This window comes from Daktulosphaira vitifoliae, unplaced genomic scaffold, assembly GCF_025091365.1.
Source record: "Daktulosphaira vitifoliae isolate Bord-2020 unplaced genomic scaffold, ASM2509136v1 Scaffold_1, whole genome shotgun sequence".
Lineage (NCBI taxonomy): Eukaryota > Metazoa > Arthropoda > Insecta > Hemiptera > Phylloxeridae > Daktulosphaira > Daktulosphaira vitifoliae.
The window spans coordinates 50,473,758-50,496,457 of NW_026099572.1; the positions used below are offsets into that span (position 1 = coordinate 50,473,758).

Genomic DNA, 22,700 nt, shown 5'->3' on the forward strand with positions numbered 1-22,700 from the left:
ACCATAAATTTATTACATTCTATAATTTTTATTTTTTGTATGGATTGTACAGTGAATTAAAATTATAAGTGCTAAACATTTTTCAACCAATTAATTTTTTTTTGTTGAATGAAACACAGTAAACATATTTAGCGACAAATTTATATTTTAAATTAAAATATCTACGTAACTAATAGGTTAAAAAATATATTTTTGAATTTTCAAACATTTCTTGTGGACCTAAACTTACTACAATAATTAATTTTTTTTGTTTAATTTAAAAATGAAATATAAAAATAATCTTTCTTTTTATCTTTACTTAATAAAAGTATTTAACATTTTAACCAAGTAATGAGCTCCGTTTTTAAAAATATATCATCAAAAAACTGGTAAATAAAATATAGAAAATTCTTAAAACCATAATATACAAACAACTTTAAATTCAGATGTATACAATTTGCACTATAACGCATTTTCAAAGTTATTAAATACAAACATTTTTTTATTAAGCAAAATATATTTTCACTATTAATTTTTGTAAATGCAAATCAAGAAAATAAATTATGAAAATGCTATTATCGTTTATTTTATAAAGGCAAAGTATCTCTGATAACAGGGTTATTTTTTTATCATAACCCACTCAATTACTTACAGAATAATATAATTTAAAATTTTTTTTTTATTACTATCTTTAGTTACACATTATTCTTGAATTATTAACTATATAATACTTTTTTAGTTCATCCCTTATGCCTGGTAAGGGTGTCAACTTTGTTTTTTTAAATGATAACACATATTTTTAATTTAATAAAATGTTTGAGTTTTTAATTCAATAATAAATGGCATTTGAATTTTTAATAAAACTTAATTTGTTTATTAGATATAAACATTTAAAGTTTCAAATTTTTGAGTTAATATATAGGTATAATACACAAGGGATTACAAATACAGGTAGCTAATTGATTTTTTATGACATCGATATTAGTAGGTACACAGCATTGTTATTATCAATGATAGTAAGGTACATTGTTGTGAGTTTATAAATACACTAACTGACAATACAAAAAGTAAATCTATTGATAGTCATAATTGATAATAAACAATCCGTGACTGTGATAGCAATATCATAAAAATCCAATTAGCTACTAGTATTTGTAATCCCTTGTGTATTATACCTATATATTAACTCAAAAATTTGAAACTTTAAATGTTTATATCTAATAAACAAATTAAGTTTTATTAAAAATTCAAATGCCATTTATTATTGAATTAAAAACTCAAACATTTTATTAAATTAAAAATATGTGTTACCATTTAAAAAAACAAAGTTGACACCCTTACCAGACATAAAGGATGAACATAAAAAGTATTACATAGTTAATAATTCAAGAATAATGTGTAACTAAAAATAATAATAAAAAAAATGTTTAAATTATTATTATTCTGTAAGTAATTGAGTGGGTTATGATAAAAAAATCACCTGTATAATACACAAGAGATTACAAATACAGGTAGCTAATTGGTTTTTTATGACATCGATATTAGCAGGTACATAGCATTGTTATTATCAATGGTAGTAAGGTACATTGTTATAAGTTTATAAATACACTAACTGACAATACAAAAAGTATATCTATTGATAGTCATAGTTGATAATAAACAATCTGTGACTGTGACAGCAATGTCATAAAAAACCAATTAGCTACCTATATTTGTAATCTCTTGTGTATTATACCTGTAACTTTTTCAGTATTCAAGAATATTTTGATGGCTACAACTTTGAATATTTATATAATTGATAAATAATATTTTGTGTAAATATTAAATATATAAATTAATAAATTCCCTTAATTATTGATTATACAGGGTGGCCTACCACTCACTGACAACTTAAATAACTTTTGATCCAGTTAATATTTTTAGTTGATTTTTTTTTTAAATATTAGTTAGACGTTAGGTCTATAGCTATATCTCAATAATTAATTATTTTACATTTTATTAAAAATATTAATTATTTTTAAATTTTAAATAAAATGTAAAAAAAAAATCTAAGATAGCTATTTTGTAGAGTAGAATTTAAGAAAAATTTTAGTAAAAAAATATTTTATTAATATTCAGTAGTAAATATTCTGTAGCGTTTTGAAGTTTGTAAAAATTTGAATTTTCATGTACTATTTTACGGTTATAAACATTGAAATACGTATTGAGAAAAGGACAGAAGAAAACGCTATCTTTTCATGATTACTGTGTATACATATGATGATAGTGTGTATACATTACAAACTTGGCATAAATACCATGATAAGAAATTAGATAAGGCAATTATTACTTATCACTCTCATTCAAAAGTATATTGAAAAGATAGCGTTTTCTTCTGTCCTTTTCTCAATACGTATTTCAATGTTTAATACCGTAAAATAGTACATGAAAATTCAAATTTTCACAAACTTCAAAACGCTACAGAATATTTACTACTGAATATTAATAAGATATTTTTTTACTAAAATTTTTCTTAAATTCTACTCTACAAAATAGCTATCTTAGATTTTTTTTTTACATTTTATTTAAAATTTAAAAATAATTAATATTTTTAATAAAATGTAAAAAAATTAATTATTGAGATATAGCTATAGACCTAACGTCTAACTAATATTTAAAAAAAAAATCAACTAAAAATATTAACTGGATCAAAAGTTATTTAAGTTGTCAGTGAGTGGTGGGCCACCCTGTATACATAAAAAAAAATATAAAATATATTTTTATTTTATTTAAAAAGTAAAATTCTCTTTTTTTACATTAACAATATTTCGCTAGTCAAAAGTTTCAATTTTTCTTATTTATTATAAAGCAAGTGACATAAAAGAAAAAAATAAATTATAATTTGTAGAATATCACTTTCAACACTTACAATCGTTTTTTGTTGAAAAGGAAAATGTTTTTATTAATTATTATTCTAGCTTCTTGTAAGAAATATAGTGAAACGATGAAACAATACTTCAATTATATCTTAGTATAATATTTTTAGCTTTGATGCAATGCTGAAAAGGTATTAATTTTACTATGATGTTATTTTTTTTTGTGTGTCTGTTACCACTCAATCTTAGCTCCTACTAGACCGATTTTTATCAACAATATGTCAAAAGATCACAAATCGTATCTGGTCAAAGACATTACCCTCAATAGTTGAAAAAAATTACCTCATTCCCCGTAAATGGGGGAAATCCCTCAAAAAATTACAATTTTATAAATCGGTAATTTTCGACATTTTTTCAATTTTTTTTTCTTAAAACTACCATAACTTTTTTAAAAATGAACACATTAATATAATTTTTTTTTTTTATAAATACCTTAGGTATTTCACTATCATTTGATATATTTTTGTGCACATTTGACCCTTTACCTGCCCATAGGGAGGGTTTCAATATGGCAACTTTTTCATAAAAAATTAACTTTTGAATATGTTCTGAAAATACTGACACTTTTATATATATCTTAAATTAAAGCTTATGTAATATACTTTAATATGAAAAAAAAAAAATTTACCTCTAGATTTGTCTTCATGGTGAAAATGACTACCATATGATATTTTTGTGTTAAAATTCTTGATTTTATATTTTACATTTTTAACTTTATATCTCTATAACTTTTTTATAAAAGTATGGATCAATACAATTTTTACATAATAAATACTTCTTCTATTCGACATACTTTTTTTATAAATCATTACATTATATATTTAATTGTTATAATAAATATTTATTCATATATTATACTTATAAATCATAAAATTTGTAATCAGAATATAAATAAAAAAAATAGGAGATCATGTTGCTTTTGGAATAATCCACCAATTTTTTTTAATTAAACACCATCTACAGATTTGCATCTAAGCGTTTTTTAGGATAGTGATTTTAATCACTGTCAGATAAATTTTATATTTGTCCCAACTTTGCCACAGTCCAATTGCTCCTCGACCCCACTATACTACTGTTTTTATATTTGATGTTCAATTGTTAATTTGTACAATATCTATAAAAATTCTCTATTTTTTGTCCATTCGTTAACAAAAAAAATTTTATCATTTAAAAGTGTATGATATGATATAATTTTTATTACTTATAAAATAACTGGTAGTTTCGTCATATTATGAGGAGAGAGGAATCCGAAGCTGTAAGAACAGTTATAGAAATTAATGTTGAAGGAAGAGACGTAAAGGAAGACCAAAAAAGAGATGGAGGGATGTAATAAGGACGGGTGGTGTGACCGTAGATGATGTGGGTGATCATGTCAATGTCAAATGAAGTTTAGAATAAGGGTGGCCGACTCCAAGTAGTTGGGATTAAGGCAAGGAAAAAGAAGAAGAATACTTATAAAATAATTATTCATGTTAATATACAATGTATAATTATAATTATATTTATAAAATAAAAAATTATATTTATTGTTTTTTTATAATTTTAATTTATATATATTTTTTTTCGTGTATCTATCTATCTATCTTAGCTCATTCATATTTTTTCATATTATTATTAATGAATTGAAACTTCAATTTACACAAAATCTTATACATTTCATACTTTTTTCATAGATTGTTAATAATTATAATCAACTTATGGATCATAAAATTCAATATTGCCAAGATAAGTATCATATTTTAATAAATAACACTTTTAAATAATAATAAGCTTATATATTAAATGTGAACAATATTTTATGTCATTATATTGAAAATCAATTAATTTTTTCAAAGTAACTACCATTACAGTATTGTGAACATTTTTTACTTTAACAATGGTAATAAACAATAAACACTAAAAAATATAATAATGCAATACAATATCATCGCAGTCAGTGTTTTCGTACTATGAATATTTAATGTAAAAATTTATTGGACTAAAAGTTTATTGTTCAAATAATTTTTTTTAATACTATTTATTTGATCACTTTGTTCCAACTTTTTTAAATATATTTCTTTACTTTTAGAGCACTAAATGTTTTTATATATAAATACTAATGCTTATAAAATTATTTGTTTGCCATTTGGCGAGTAAAATTGAGAAAATGTGGACTAGTTTAAAAAGTTACTTTTATTATTAAAAATTAATTTAATAATATATTTAAGATTTAGATATTAAGATTACTTTAAAATATGAATGCTTCACATTTTTATATCTAGGCTCCCTCGACTAGATATAAAAATTGCAGCCAATAAATGTCTAATGATAAAAATAGCATCATCCGCGCTATTAAAAAAGCAAATAATTTCCAAAATACTAAACTGAAAACTCGTTACTGACCAACCATTTGATTAATTAAATCACAAGAATCACTCCATTTAAATTTTCTACTAAAATACATTAATCATTCCAGCGACCAGATTATTAAACCATTTTAATAACTTTTATTTAATCTATGAAGTTTTCATGTTATACCAATATTACCTATAATCATTAATCACACAGAGCATTTTTTTAAATCACAGTGTTGAGTAAAGTTAATGTTCTTTTATTATTTTCACGAAAAATTGACAGTAATTTATTATACATTACACTATATTTATCTTATCTTACTTATAAAACACATGACTTAATATTATAGTAATTATATTAGTTATAATTATTATTTGATTACTAAAATTATTGTAATAATCTATTTGATTATTACAATTTATTTAATTATCAAGTTAGGGAAACTTACCACCCTTTAAATTTAACTATATTTTTGGATTCAAAAGGTATTTTAAGCTATTATCTAAAATTCTATGTAAATTCAAAAATAATTTGATAGTTTGTTTTTGTACAGACACCTAAATAAATCAAATGAAAATTATAATTTAAATTCTTAACCATTACCGATATTTGAAATTAAAGTTTTTACTGAAAAACTAATCTCATAATTTATGATAGTAATTATATAAAACTTAGAAAGGAAATACATTATTCCTCTTTACAGCTTATTAATTAAGCAAAAGTTCCGTGAATAACTTTGTAGTTTATTTTAAGCATATTACTTTGAAGTAACAAAAAATGTTGTATCATCTCCTAAGTTTTTATCTCAACTATTTGAGGCCTCTACCTTACCATGATTTAACAGGATATTTTGATTAACTTATTATAGTTTTACTTACCCCATCCAATAAACATGTATACACGAAGTTTAATATTTTCACGGGTGAAAGTTTCCACAACCAAAATGTACAAGTATAAACCTTTAATGAAAATGAACCATTGTTTTACTTTTAAGCACTATTAGTATTAATCATTATTGTTATAACAACAATAAACATATTGTAATTGTTGTTGTTTTATTCTCACCTTCAACAAACATCCAGAAAAAATTAGTTAAAAAAAAATAATTTAAACAAAAAGCCATTGTTACACACACTTCATAGTTTGAGTAAACACGATTCTGAAATATAAAAAAAAAATCGACTTACAGTAATAATTAAAAATGATTATAATAGTGATAGATTTAAAATTGACTACTAGATTTTTTTTTTAAATATAACAGTTTAGAAAAAAATATCGGCTTTATTGAGTAGTAATTTTTTCTCGATTTTTAATTGGTTAAATATTTTTTATGCTTATCCCTTAGTAGTAATGAGTAGGAATCGAGACTATGCATTTATTAAATTTGTTTAGACCACTTTCGAGACACCGGACTTCATAAAAATTTATCATATGTATACAGAGTGGTCTTGTATATTTTGACAAATAGTTATTAAATCATAAAGTTAGATTCAGTAACTATTTTATAGTTAATTTCTAGAACATTTTAAAATTTTGCGAAAATTTGAATTTTTATGTTTATTAAACTCTATCAAAATCTATCAAACTTTGATAAGAAAAAGGATTATTAAAAAAAGGATACAAAAAAACGTAATATATTTATACTAAATATTGTTTGTAAACAACATAAAAATTATCCTCGATTGAACAAGGACATGATTGGTATGAAAGACGCATAAAGTAATATTATTATTAGTAATAAGATTTCTATTGTATTTATTATAATTCACTTTCCCCAGACATCCCCTAGGGATAAGGGCAGATGTAAAAAATATTCAATCACTTATAAATCGAGAAATAAATATTACTCAAAATTATTATTATTTTAGAAAACATTTAATGGTCAACGATATATCAACTACGTTATACAAAGTTTTCAATAAGTAAGAAAACATGTCAATTGTTACAAACAATGATAACAATAGAAACCCATTTCTCTACTTACTGAACACCCTGTTTATCTTTTAGCCTAAAAGTGTTAACCTAATAAAAGTTTTGTTTTATCATATAAAATACTGTAAAAAACTAAATGTTTATCTACAAAAAAATTTAATTATTTTATAGATGAGTCCTAATAAATATAAGTTCCAATTTCACTTTATTCAATACATTTATATTATAAAAATTCATTAAAAAGTGTTAAAATACTTATTTTCACTTGTAAGGTACATAATATTCTCAATTAAAATAAGAATAATAATTAAAATACATACCTGTAAAACATCAGCTAAAATCCATGTAAAGTCGGACAATATATAAGTGTACATTAAATTCGTATGAATTGTATTCCTCAAGCATCGTAAGTCTCTAAAAAATTATTTAAAAAATCATTTAAAATCACTATTTATAATTCAAAAAAATTCATATTTTTGCAAAACAACTTTAGATGAAAATAAAAATCGAAAGTAAAAGTTATTATTTTACCTATCTCGGCGTGTAAAATGAAATAATAGTTAAAATATAAAATAATTTTTTGCAGTCCAAAAATTTAAATGTTGGATTAGTTTACAGACAATAATTTAATATTTTTCCTATATATGATAAAATTTACCTAAATAAAATGTAAAAAATAAATTGTTTTTTGAGATAGCTAAATAATAATGTCAGCTGTCTCATTTTAACTTGTGTAATCATTTAAACCCATGTCTCCTGTTCAATTTATTAAATTTATTTGTTAAATTAATTTTTACATCGAAAATAGATTAATGAAATTAACTTATTCAATGAAAAAATATTTAATTCTTAGATTTTCATTTTATTTTATGTCACTTTGGTGAACTATTAATTTTAGGGTTATTTTTACTAATGCAAACAACCAAAAAAAGTTTAATACACCACTCATAAATATTCAAAAAGGGCTATGTACCATGGTGCTAGCGACAAGTACCAATTATGTCCGTAACGTGAACTCGAATGGCGTTCAGCATACGACAGTAATTGGTTATTGTCTATTACTCACTCCTTAGCTATAGCGTATGTACTTATGTAGAATATTTACACAATTTATCCCTTTTTTTATTATTTTTAACCTCTATTTAGAAATACTTGTACATATACAGAGTGTTCAGTAAGTTAGGAAACAGTTAAATTGTTACAAACAATGAGTACAATAGAAATTCGTTTCCTTATTTACTAAACACCCTGTATAATAGTCATATTGAGCTCAAAATTATTTTGTAAAAAAAATATTCCTATATACTTAGACTCAGTTGCTATTTAATAACAATGAAATAGAGGATGATATACCTTCTATTTTTATTACAAACTATACATTATTACATCAATTATTAATTTTAACCTAACTGAGAGAAAATATACAGGGTGTTCAGTAAGTCAGGAAACAGGTTTCTATTGTTCTCATTGTTACAAACAATGAGAACAATAGAAACCCGTTTCCTGACTTACTGAACACCTTGTATACAGAGTAATTTATTAATCAAGACCCATTAATCAAAAAATTAAAATAATATTGAACATTTTTACTTTAGTTTCTTTTAATAACATGTTTTTCAATTAGTTAATCATAGTATTTTTTACATATGTTCTTTCCCTTACACCTTGTAAGGGTGAAAACTTTATTTTATCAATTAGAAACATACATAATTAACTTATTTATTTAATAGATAATAATTGAATTAAAAAATGACTGTTCGATAACAACATTTGGACCAGTATTTCAGAAATTATTAATATATTTTAGTGATGGCTGAAGGTAAGACGTGTGTATTGTTATTTCTATCATTAACCGCCCGTTCATCGTTTCCGCCAAAAATGACCGTATCTTTTCGGCCAAGCATCATTTCCGCCAAATCTGATTAAGGTAGGTTTTTCGTCTCCGCCAAACCGATAATTTATACCTGTCTATAAATAGAAGCTTGAGAACCACTGGTTAAAATATATGCCAAAATAACCAGATAATAATTATCTCTATTCATTTAATCGAACGTTATACTATTTTTTTATTGTTATTAGATAGCAGTGCATTGATAATTGTAAATCATTTCATTCACATTTTAATGAACAATTTTTTAAGGCGCATCCGTCTATTAATAAATTTTTAAAAATTTTAATGAAAAATATTTAGTCTTATAATTACATTATAATATATAGTTTTGATAAAGCAGTCTCAAAAAGCGTACGGAATAAAATTGAAATCCGTTTCAGAAAAACAAAAGAGACCAGTGATAAATTTAATAACAATGAAATTAGCCGATTTGAATTTGTGAAATTAGTTATCAACAACTATCGAAAAATTTATAGATCATAGATCTATTTTTTATTATATTATTACAGGTATTAGATATTTTTAAAGCTTATTGTTAATATTTGAATTTTATTTTAATGTTTTGATGACATTTTATTTTCTTATAAACTATATTTTTATTATTCATTACAAATAAATATATACATACTTAAGATAATTATCTATTAGAATTTATTTACCTTAGGTAAAACGTCATATTTTCTTTATAAAGTTATGCCTATGTGATATAATAAGTAATTATTCAAAACGACGTGACCATATTTAGAGGTGGTTAAGGGGGTTAAAAATTCTTGGGAGCAAATGTCATTTGATAATGATAGGACAAAAAATTACTTTATTTTGCTCATTAATATTAATACCTCACGCAAAAATCTTAAATACAGGTCTGAACGTAATATTCAATAAAATCCAAACAATGTGATACTGGCAACTATCTAACTTGCCCGTATGCTAAAACCGATCGTCGTGGTGACCCATGGATAAAACTAAATAGTTCTCAAATTTTTTTGTAGATAGATAGGTAGAAGATTAGTTTGGCAGAACGATAATCTCGCCATTAACCATATCCCGAACGTACTCATCTTTCTTTCTAGGTATAAACATGTCTATAACTTCTGAATTATTTGTCCGAAAGTAGGTATCGACCATTCATTATCTTCAATAAATCAGTATCGATTAATAAATAAGCAAGATAATGATGTAATTTGCCATTTCAAAAAATAAAGTTGACATCCTTATAAGGTATAAGGAAATAAACTTAAGAAAAAATATTTTGATTCATAAATTGAGAAAAACATGTACCTAAGAGTAATTTAAAGAAAAAATTGTTCAATACTATTTTTATTTTTTGATTAATGACTATTAATGTTAATTTATGAATTACTATTAAACTTTATGTAAATGGTTCACGATAAACAAACCCTATGTACAGGATATCTCAAACCTAATTATGCATATAACTTTTAATGTAATTATTATTATTTTTTAAATTGTTTCTATTATTGCCTTCTTAGACTACGTATAGAGCATATTTTTTATTAAATATAACTAATAAGAAAAACATTAAACAACAAAACATTTTTATGTTTTTTTTTAATTTTAAAAAAGTGGTTTTTTAGCCAATATTTTACAAAAAAATTTGATATGTTGATATCAATTTTAGAACCAGTACTCATTGAGTTACAAGCATTTTAATAAGTATAGTGGGTATGCAGCGTGAGTAGTACAATTAATTATACTACTATATATATTTCCTTACAATTAATATGTAACAAAGAATATGTTTTAAACTAAGAAAGCAATAGTTATTAAAAAAACTTTATCAAAAGTTTTGTATGATGACAGTATTAAGTAAAAAAACAATTAGAAACAATAGCAAAATGGATCTGGAAATGATTATTTCGTATTAGGTGAGTTGAAAGAAAAAACAATGACAAAATTACTCAAATTATAAGGCAAAAAAGAGTATTGCTATTCATTGTTAAAGAAAGAAGACTAAAAGTCTATTTTTTCGCTACGACAAGGATTTGCTTTTAGTAAGGCATAAGTAGATATTTGGAAAATGTCCAGAAAAAATTGATAATTTTACCGAATGTTGGATATTAAAACTGTTTGTTAATTAATAATATAATGTATTATCATCATATTAAAGAAAAGCTAATAAATTAAAACTTACTTGAAATATAAAAATATTAATACGGCAGCTATTAATGCTACCAAAGAGATTATATAGCCGTATAAATAGAAATATGATTCATATATAACTGATAGATCTGATTCACTATAACTGATTTCAAGGTGTTGACATTTCATATAATCTGAAAAATTTGCCCAAACACCATCAAAGTCACAATATCGACTCGCATTTTCTGAAATTTAATATGCAAAAATTTAAAAACAAATATGAAATTTAGCTACAAATATTAATTCTATATTTAAAAATATAAATTTATATAGTATAATTTTATAATTTGTACAACATATATAATTCTATACAAGATGATTCATTTATCACTACCCATTATTTTATCGAAAAATAACTATAAATAACTATAATATATAATATATCTATAAGGGTGTCAACAGGTTAGTAATAACCTCGAAAATTAGAGATGATAAAAAAAATCTAATCGCAGATAGGATATCAATGCGATAATTTTAGGTTTAGAAAAAGTATATTTTTGTAACTTTATAGAGATCAATTTAAACCAAATTATTTTTTGAACATTTTTGCATAAAGCTTTTCAATTTTTATAGATGTTTGTTATAGAAGTAACGAAATATACAGCTACATTATAATTTTTTATAATTTATCCGTAAATTTTACAATATTAAATTATTGAATATCAATTACATACTAAGATTAATTATTATAATTAAAACTATAAATTACAAAGTAGTTATTTATATATTATACTTATAAGTCACATAACTTGTAATGAGGATACAAATAATGAAATAAGAGCTCACTTTGCTTTTGGAATAATCCACCCATTACATAAAATTATATAGCATCTACAGTATATACAGTATATTACAGTATATACATCGAATCGTTTCTTATGATAGCGATTTTAATCACTGTCAGATATCTTTACTTGTCCCAACTATGCCACGACCCCAGTTTGCTACCGTTTTTGTGTCTTTCACTACCTTTTCTCCGCTTTCACTGAGCCGATTTATCTCAATGATACGTTAAAAGATCACAAATCGTATCTAGTTGTTGACATTACTCTTAAAAATTGAAATTTTTGCTAGACAAATTATTTAAAAATAAAAATTGTAATAGAAAATAAACTTTATTTTATAAAATAAAATTTTTTACGCAATAACTATTTATACAAAATATCCAAGACAACAGGATGATATTTATAAACACACTGTGAGAGTATATGTGTTTTTATACATGTAAAAATGGACAAAATTGAATTAACGGAATCTCAAAAACGATGTTTGATAGGTCCTCGATTAACAATGACTGCTAGTCAGAAGTCTGATGTGAGAACTGCTTTTGAATTACTTAACAGACAGGGAACAGGTGAACTTAACATATCTGACGTAAAGGTAGCACTTCTTAGTTTAGGCATGGAGCCAGATGGTGTCGAAATGACAAAAAAATTAGAACTAGCTGATATTGACCAATGCGCTCCTTCAGTTTCTTATGGCCAATTCTTTTTGTTATTTGAAAAACTATTTTGCTCAAAATCAATGACTCCATTAGAAGTACGTCATTCATTTTCAATCATAGGGAGTGAACGTGATGGTCGAATGCGTATACAGCATTTGCAATCTGCTGCCAAAGCGTGCCAACTGAATTATACTGACGAAGAGCTGTCTGAAATGATTAAATTTGCCTCTAATGGTAATGACTCATGTTCACCTGAAGAACTTATTAGATTTTTGGAAACAATAACAATGTTATAAAGTTATAAATATTAATATTTGTTTAAGATGAATTTTGATTCAATAAAATTCAGGGTAGACTCAAGGCACAGAAAAATTTTTCTTTTTCAAAAAAGTCATTTTTTTATTTTAAGAACACCCTCTAAATATACTTTAATTAAATAAAAAACATTTGACTAAAATTTGGGACCCATTAAAGTTTATCCGTGCCCACTGGTATCTAAGATTAATTTAATAACTTAATTATTATAAAAAAAAAATCTACATGTTAGTACTATACATTTTTTTAAATAACACACACAAATCCTATGAAATCTCATATACTTATATCGGGAACAATGTTAACATCATCAGCGCTACACATATATTGGCACTTCAACCATAAATACTCCCTTATATACCCTTAATTACCTAGTAGTGTTGTCACTTAGTGATGTTATTACTTAATGATGTTTATAAAATCAGAGTATACATAGAATTTATCTTTGAGAAGGATTACTTTTAAGACTCATCCTCATACAAATATAACAAACAATCAGTATAGAGGTTTCATGAATTTTACAAGAGTCAAAAAATTACTATCTTATATTTTACTAACTTATAAACATATTTTAAGGAAATATATAGCAGCTATATTGTAGCTATAGTGGTTAAAAAATGGTATATACTTTTATTTTGGTAACTCAATTAAATTGAATCAATTTTATTAATTTTTTTTATGATTTATTTATATCAAGCTACTTTTATGAATATTAACTAAAATTCTTCCATTTTATAAATGTAAATAATTTAACTAATTTTTAGTTCAATATAAAACTTAAAACAAAAAATATAATCATAATTTTAAATAAAAAAATATAATTTTTAAGAAAATAATACATATAAAAGTAATTTGTTTTAGTAATGCATGTTCTTTATCATTTTTAATTTTAAAGAATATAGATAGGATAGTACAGATTATTAAAAATAAAACGTTTTTTAATAATTATAGTAACCTTATTCAATAATAATTATTGAATTATTTTCAGTTAATCGAACATATTTATTTATTTATTTTTTAAATATTTAATACATTGTTTTATTAAAGGAAAATATTTTATCAATTTAAACAATTATTTTAATTCAATTTCTATGTATACAATATCAAATCCTTATAATAGAATACTAGTAATAATAATTTCTGTACAATTGTCCAAAATAAATTATTTACGTAAAAAAAAATAACCATACAAAAGTAATCTATAAAAGGTGATAAACCGTTGAAAATTAAGAAATTGTTACACGTCATTTTTATTTAATTTTATACGCAAAAATAAATTTAATTATTAAATAGTATTTTTTTAATTCTTTTATATTATTAATAATGTAAATGCGTTGAAAATTTCAAATCAAACTATAAGTTTTATATACTCACGTGAAGTATCATATCGAACTCCGTTTAATTCTCCAAAACATGGTTGGTAAACTAATGTTCCACCTTTCGTAGCATTCCAACATAATAATTTATCCCAATGCTGAGGGCACCAACCAATTTCTCTCGTTATATTTTGAGATAGACAATTCTAAAGTTAAAATTAAATTTTACTCTTTTAGGTACAGTTTTTGTTAATTTAGTTTATAAAAAATGAAGCCTATTACATACATTATTTTTTGAATATTATGGTTAAATTAAACTCAAATTTAGAGGTTCATTCTATTCTACGAGTCAAATCTAAAATTCGTAACAATGCTCGTTGAAAAGACATCTCGAGTTGTGTGGGTATAACAACATTCCAAAGAAACCACATGAAATATCATTATTCTCAACTTAAAGCTAAACAAGAATCAGGTGATTCAAACTGTTACATTAAATATATCACAGGACTTTCAAAACTATTACAATGAGACTAACTTTAAAGCCCAAGGTTAAACACTTTTAATACTAATTAATTAATAAAAAAAATGTACACTAATTTTAGTAATGTTAATTTTTTTTTAGGATTTATAAATTATTTTTTTAGGTAAAAGGCATCCGGACTAAACTTAATCTACTCCGTGTTAATATAATACCAGGTTTAAGTTATGGCTTATGTGTATCAACTATAATTTGGCTTTGTGACTATATCCATGACAATGAACATTTTAATAGTTACACTGTTTTTCGATCTGACCGTAATCACCTTACCACTGAGTGTACAAGAGGAGGTGTTGCGTTCTGTATAAAAATAAATTTCCTGCATTGTAGATAATACCTCATATTTCTTGTATTGAAAATAGCTTTTTACAATATAAACAAATTAAAAATTGTATATGATCTCAGATTTGAGATAAGGGTTTAGGATAAGCGTGGCCGACCCCAAGTAGTTGGGATTAAGGCGAGGACAAAAAAGAAGAAGAAGGTCTCAGATTTATTTTTTTCTAATATAATCAATATGTTTGTTCCATTAAACACTGAAGAATTAAATTCGTTAGATATTTATCACCCTGTTATCTCTGTTGATTTTGAATAGCTTATTCTTTATAGCTAATATATGTTATTATTTATAGCTTAATATAGCTTTTATAAACCATGGCTTGTAAAAACTTGACGAATCAAATTATATTAATGTTGCCACAAGTTAATTTTACCATATATTATATGATTTTATTAATTCTCATGTACCAAAATATATAATAGTAATATCGGAGACATCCTAACTGATTTTCATTTAATTTTCGAAAATATTTTTAAAAAATATTTACAATTCATAAAAATTATAAAGCCTCTAAAACACCCTTATCAGTCAATCAAACATTTTGGTAACCATGTTAAACGTCTTGTAATAATACTTATATTCCGACTTCTGTTTATCATTTAGCTAAAACTTAGGATATCCCATTAGAAGTCGTAAACTTATTTAGATCTTAGTTTTCATCTGTTTATATGAAGCCATCACTTTTTATGAAACAGTGCTAGAAAACATACATGACTATGCTATTTGTAATAAAATAGATATCTTAATCAGTGAAGTCTTTGATTTCCTAGCTTTGTTAAAGTATGGTCCTGACTCTTCCCTCCCCTTTTACAAAATAATTGTCGTTTAGTAATAACTAAATCTATTCATCATTTATATAACCATTCCTTAAAATCTGGTAAATTCCCTAAAACCTGGAAAGTCAATCATATAACTCCTGTTTGGAAGTCTGGCGGTAGATCTTGCGCCACTAACTATAGATTTATTTCTAAAATAAATAGTAAACCAAAACTTTTTGAAAGAAACCTTGAACCTAAATTAACAGATTTATTTTCCTCTTTTTTTGAAATGAGTAACACGTTTTTCGTCAAGCTAAATCTATATTAAATAAATTCATCAGTATTTTAATCCTTTTTGGTAAACATTGCTACTGCTGGAAGTCAAATACTATTTACACTGACATCAACAAAGCATTTAATAAATATAAACCATTATTTTATTTTTGCTAAATTACATAAATTAAGTTTAAGAGATTCTTTATTATTTTTATTAATAGGGTTTTTTATTATTTAAGTGAACGCTCTAAATTAATAAAAATTAATAATAACTCTATTTCTAATAATATAAATATTATATATGGAGTTCTATAAGGCCGTCATTTATAACCTTTGCAAACTTTGTTATGTAAAAATTACTTAAAATCAAATAATTCATTTTTGAAGCTACATTTGTTTACAGAGTAATGACTGATTGTCCTGAAATACTACAAAAATTTGACTTAAAATCTTATAATTCTTTCTAATGTTATTTAATTTAGATATAACCCTTTTGCTATACTTTAATCTAATACATATACAGGGTGATTTTTTTATCATAACCCACTCAATTACTGACAGAATAATAATAATTTAAAAATTTTTTTTTATTACTATCTTTAGTTACACATTATTCTTGAATTATTAACTATGTAATACTTTTTAAGATCATCCCTTATGCCTAGTAAGGGTATAACTTTTTAATATAACTTAATTCGTTTATTAGATATAATCATTTAAAGTTTCAAATTTTTGAGTTAATATATAGGTATAATACACAAGGGATTACAAATACTGGTAGCTAATTGATTTTTTTATGATATTGCTATCACAGTCACGGATTGTTTATTATCAATTATGACTATCAATAGATATACATTCTGTATTGTCAGTTAGTGTATTTATAAACTCACAACAATGTGTCTTACTACCATTGATAATAACAATGCTTTGTACCTGCTAATATCGATGTCATAAAAAACCAATTAGCTTTAATTTTAATCCCTAGTGTATTATACATGTATATTAACTCAAAAAATTGAAACTTTAAATGTTTATATCTAATAAACGAATAAAGTTATATTAAAAATTCAAATGACATTTGTTATTGAATTGAAAACTCAAACATTTTATTAAATTCAAAATATGTGTTACCATTTAAAAAAACAAAGTTGACACCCTTACTAGGCATAAGGAATGATCTTAAAAAGTATTATATAGTTAATAATTCAAGAATAATGTGTAACTAAAGATAGTGATAAAAAAAAAATTTTTAATTATTATTATTCTGTAAGTAATTGAGTGGGTTATGATAAAAAAATCACCCTGTATAATACACAAGAGATTACAAATACAGGTAGCTAATATATTAAATAGTTCGATACGTTACTTTCCAACAATTTGTAATAAAATATATAATATCGATATTCTTTATTTTTATACTACTTTAAAAACTCATATTTTTAATTTTTAGTAATTATTGTCATCATCCTTAAGTTTTTAACTACTCTAATAATGTATTACAATATTAATTTTTTTGTTTTTGCTATACTCTTACACCTTAGGGTGCTAAAATTTATTTTTTATTGATTTATTATAATAAATTTAAATAAATAAATATATATAAATTGAAAAAATATAATATTAACATTAATATAAATATAGTTGGCCAACTTACTAAATTCACAGTTTGTCCTGTAGTCATTGTTATTTGTATTTTCTAAGAAGCTGAAACATATAAGTAATAAAATTTTTATAATAATTTTAAAAGATACAATGATAACACCCATGTGTTATATTAGATGATCACAAATGTGATCTGGACGTCTAGAGGAAGGTTAGACCCCAATTTTTGTCGTAGTCTCCCCTCAAAAAAAAAAATCATGAAAATTACATGTAAATTTATATAGACATATATTTATCCAAGGATACTTCAAAGAACACTTAAAAATATTAAAAATCAAGAAGTATAGAAATAAAAATAAACATGGAAATCGTTCATTACAGAGAAGCTGAAGTAACAATTGTTTTCGTTTGCGGTCTATCTCGGACTAATCTCTTACAATCAATTTTCCTTTACTCTCAACTATTCTTTATTAAAGAATAATGGTTATAATTGAAGTATCAAAATTCTTGGATAATTTTCGATAATTAACTTTAATAATTATTATTATTTTTGTAATATTTTTTTTGTTTGACTTATCAAAATAAATAAAACATCATTTGTCCAGGAAGATTTTTCGATTATTTTTGGACACTCTTAATTTTAATAATTTCAAAATTTTATTTATAGTATAATCCTATTATAGATAATGTTGAAATTTATTTGATATCTGATTTTATTTTTAAAATGACAACATATATGCTTTCGAACAAACTTAAAAATAAACATCACAAAGGAGTTGCGGCCTAGTGGGGACGTGTTATAGTTGCATCCAGTATAGATGATATCTGACAGTGATTGAAATCATTATCATAAAAAACACTTCGATGCAAATCTATAGATAGTCTTTAATTTTAAGAAATTGACGGATTATTCTAAAAACAAAATTAACTTCTATTTCTATCATTATTCCTAATTAGTAGTTGATTTATAAGTATAATTAATGAATAAATATCTATTAAAGCAATTCAACGTAGTATGAAATCGATATTTAATAATTTAGCATTGTAATTTTTTAAGAGAATTTATAAAAAATTATAAAGCAGTTATTACTTTTATGGCAAACGTATATAAAAATTGGAAGGCTTGACACAGAACTTTTTAGATAATAATTTGTTGTTAATTATAAATAAATAGTGCGCAAAAAATTTTCATCAGAGTAAAAAATATACTTTTATTATTCAATTGTTCGTGCTAAATTCAAATCAGCAATTATATGTTTTCCATCACCAATAATTTTTTATATAATTACTAATTAGTTAAAAACTATAGTATATTACTATAAGGAAAATAGTTCTGAATATTTCAATTGTATCATCTATTTAAACACCAAGAATTACATAGAGAATATTAATATTTCTATTGAAATGATTTATTACCATAAAAAAATATTTAAAAACACAAAATATTGTTTTTATATCATTACAGATTTTGATTTTTAATATTTTAAAAATAATCAGTGTAAAATATCATTTTTAACCAATTATTTTGATATTTTAAAGTTGATATTTTGATATTTTATAATAAAAAAACCCAGCACAGGGGGTCACGGCTCATTAGTAGTGACGTAACATAGTTGGGTCAAATATAATGATATCTGACAGTGATTAAAATCACTATCATAAAAAATGATTCGATGCAAATCTTTAGATAGTGTTAATTTTAAAAAATTGGTGGATTCTTCCAAATGCTACTTGATTTGCTATTTCCTTATTTATATCCTGATTAAGATAAAGTATGTCGAATGAAATAGGGATATAAATATTATGTCTCATAAAAAAATTGTATTCATCCATACACTTTTCAATAAGTTATAGCATTAAAAAGTTAAAAATAAAATCCAAAATTTTCACATAAAAATAACATTTGGTAACTAACTTTTCACCATGAAGACAAAATAAAGTCCGAATTTTTTTTCCATGATAAAGTATATTACATTAGCTTTAATTTAAGATATATATAAAAGTGTCAGACTTTCCGGAACACTTTCAAAAGTTAAGTTGAAAATGTTAATTTTTTGTGAAAAGTTGTCATTTTGAATACCCCTCCTGTGGTCAGATAAAGGGTCAGATTTATAAAAAAAATATACTAAATGAAAGGTAAATATCTCACGTATCTATAAAAAAAATTATATTAATTTGATAATTTTTAAAAACATTATGGTAGTTTTAAATTTGTAATTTTTTCAGAGACTTCCCCCATTTACGGGAAACGAGGGAAATTTTTAATATTTTTGAGGATAATATCTTTGAATATTTACGATTTATGATCTTTTGACGTATCGTTGAAAGCAATCCGATCGGTGAGAGCTGAGAAAAAGTGGTAACAGACACACACAAAAAAAATAAAACATTTAGTAAAATTAATACCTTTTCAGTTTCCTATCAAAGCTAAAAAATCTATCACAATCCGAAAGTGTCACTCTGCACCATAGAAGTGTACATTAAGTAAAGTTATAAAGAAGTTAATACGACCTTAAAATAAACACAGATTTTAAGTAACTTCATAATAAAGATTCTATACATAACGTAGTGACGTATACGAGAAAACATATTGTAATGTTGAATATATTAAATTCACTAAACTGGCATTTAGCGTCCCAGAGTTGTCTCAAAGAAGTCTTTGAGAACTTAATATGTCTCAGAGTAATGGTTATGTCATAATTTTACAACGTATTTTAGTACACTGGGATAATATAAATATCTAATTTCATAAATAATAATATCATTTATTATATCTAGTAATAAAATAACTTGTTACTTAATGCTCCTCAATTTATTGGATGTCATTAATAAATCAATATGTGGAATTCCAGTAATTATTAATACTACAGTACCCTGCCAAATTATTAGACCGAAACACAAAAATTTAATTTATATTTTTTCTGAACTGCAAGAAACTTCAGTGATTTCAGCTATTCGGCATTACATAAAATTTTGAGCTTTTAACACGCCGGAAACTGACCAACTTTCATTAATGACAAATCTCGCTGTTTTAAGCAAGATGTACCGCAAACATCATAGTAAATTTTCTGTTTAAGCTTTAAAAAAAATATATTTTTTGAAAAAGAATTTACTTCACAAAATCAAAAAGTATTCTTAATTATTTAATATTGTAAAAATATTGAAATTCACAATACAACTTAAGCACTGGTTTTTCGTTATATGTTGATCATTGCAGTGTTACCAACAAATTACATATATAATCAGTGTTATAAAAACAATACATTAATTACTACTAACATTTGAAATAAAATACTAATCAATATAATTACAAAAATGTATAATAATAACTAAAAAAATTCTGAAAAAAGTTAATTAACAGTTTAGATCTAATATGACAGAAAACTGTTAATAGCTGATAAATTTCTATTAATTTTGATTAAAAATTAGATAAATCATATCATAAATAATAACAATAAATTAATTTCGATAAATATTAAAGTAAACTTAGTATATTAAATTTACTATACTAAATTCTAATATTAAAAACAAGCACTAATTTATCGTTTCTGGTTTATAAATAGTGTGTTCAAAATGCTTAATGATCAATGAACAATTAAAACAATTAAAGTGAGCACAGAGGTTCTTTATACACTCATACTAAAGAGAAATACGATCATTAATTAATGAACTAATAACTGAATAGCACCCTATCTATACAAACCAAAGTATAGTAACATAAGAAAATACTAAAAGCTTGCAAACTTTCAACAATAAAAAATATTTATTATCTCAAAAACATGAGTAAATAGAACACTTCCGAGGTCATTTTCTAAATCAGCAACCCAAAATAATTAGAAATGACACCTTAGACAACTGACAATTTTTTTTTATCAGTTAGAGTTAGTTTTAAAATTATAACTACTTAACTTTATCAATTCCAATGTATAAGAAAGTGGTGCGGCACAGTGGTTCATTTGGTCGCTGCCTTAGCGCTGATGTAATTTTCATTGTTACTATGAAATCCAGATACAAGTTATTGTCATAAAATTTTAATAATAAATAATAAAAATATTATATTGAAATTAATCATAAAACAATCTGTTTTTAGTTAATATTTAAAACATTTTCATGAAAATTCGATAAAAATAAGTAAAATAGTAAATTTAAATATTTTTTAATTATTTCATAAATTAAATTTGACAAACTTACGAATCTAAAAATAACTTTGTACATTTTAATATTATTTTTAACAAAATGTTTTGTAGAATTAAAAGTTTTTATTTAGTTAATGAGAATAAAGGTCAAAAGTTAATTTTTTTCTTTTGAAAAAATGTAACTATAATGACATTAAATTACATTTAAACTAAACTTGTTTCTGTTATTTTAAGGGTATCTATAATTGTCTAAAATATATATATTTGTCTAAAATAAAATATATATGTCTAAAATTTAAACCATACCTGGCTAAGATTTATTTTATTAACTATTTATTTGATAGAAGAAAGTTTATAAAAACTATATAAGATGAATAATATGCATTAAATATTTACAACTAGAAATTGAATAATAGTAATTTATTATGAGGTATATTAAGAATAGTGAATAGAAATTTTTGCAAAAATTTTCAATACTTAAATTTTTTCCTAATTCAGATTATTTAAAGTTTTATTCATCAGGAATCGTACGTCTTTATAGAAAAGCATTACGTATCGCCCGCATGTAATAGATACAAGTCGCACAACCTTCATAATTATTATGGTTTTAAACAATTTTTAATTGTGCCGTTTATTTATATTTACTATCAATATAATGTTCTGTATTTTACAATATTCAGATGATTCAATTATGAAATTTTTTAGCAGATTCAAAAGATAAAAACCTAACCCAGTACAGTGGGGATGTGGCATAGTTG

At 23.7% G+C, this 22,700-nt stretch overlaps 1 protein-coding gene across 6 annotated transcripts in view; it reads right to left on the reverse strand.

The window, feature by feature from the left end:
- Positions 1-22,700, reverse strand: part of LOC126895446 (diuretic hormone receptor-like) — a 45,622-nt gene that overhangs the window by 19,493 nt on the left and 3,429 nt on the right. For 5 of the 6 annotated variants that reach the window (XR_007701655.1, XM_050667302.1, XM_050667300.1 and 2 more), the window contains 6 exons: positions 17,859-17,908; positions 14,348-14,495; positions 11,207-11,399; positions 7,481-7,574; positions 6,294-6,387; positions 6,107-6,187 (listed from right to left, as the gene is read on the reverse strand). Coding sequence is in view for 5 of the 6 variants with exons in the window: in XM_050667302.1 (XP_050523259.1) it covers positions 6,107-6,187; positions 6,294-6,387; positions 7,481-7,574; positions 11,207-11,399; positions 14,348-14,495; positions 17,859-17,885 (637 nt within the window). In the remaining variant the exon portion in view is untranslated. Of the gene's footprint in view, positions 1-6,106; positions 6,188-6,293; positions 6,388-7,480; positions 7,575-11,206; positions 11,400-14,347; positions 14,496-17,858; positions 17,909-21,715; positions 21,802-22,700 lie in introns of all 6 variants that reach the window. The other variant, XM_050667301.1, reaches the window with a different exon arrangement.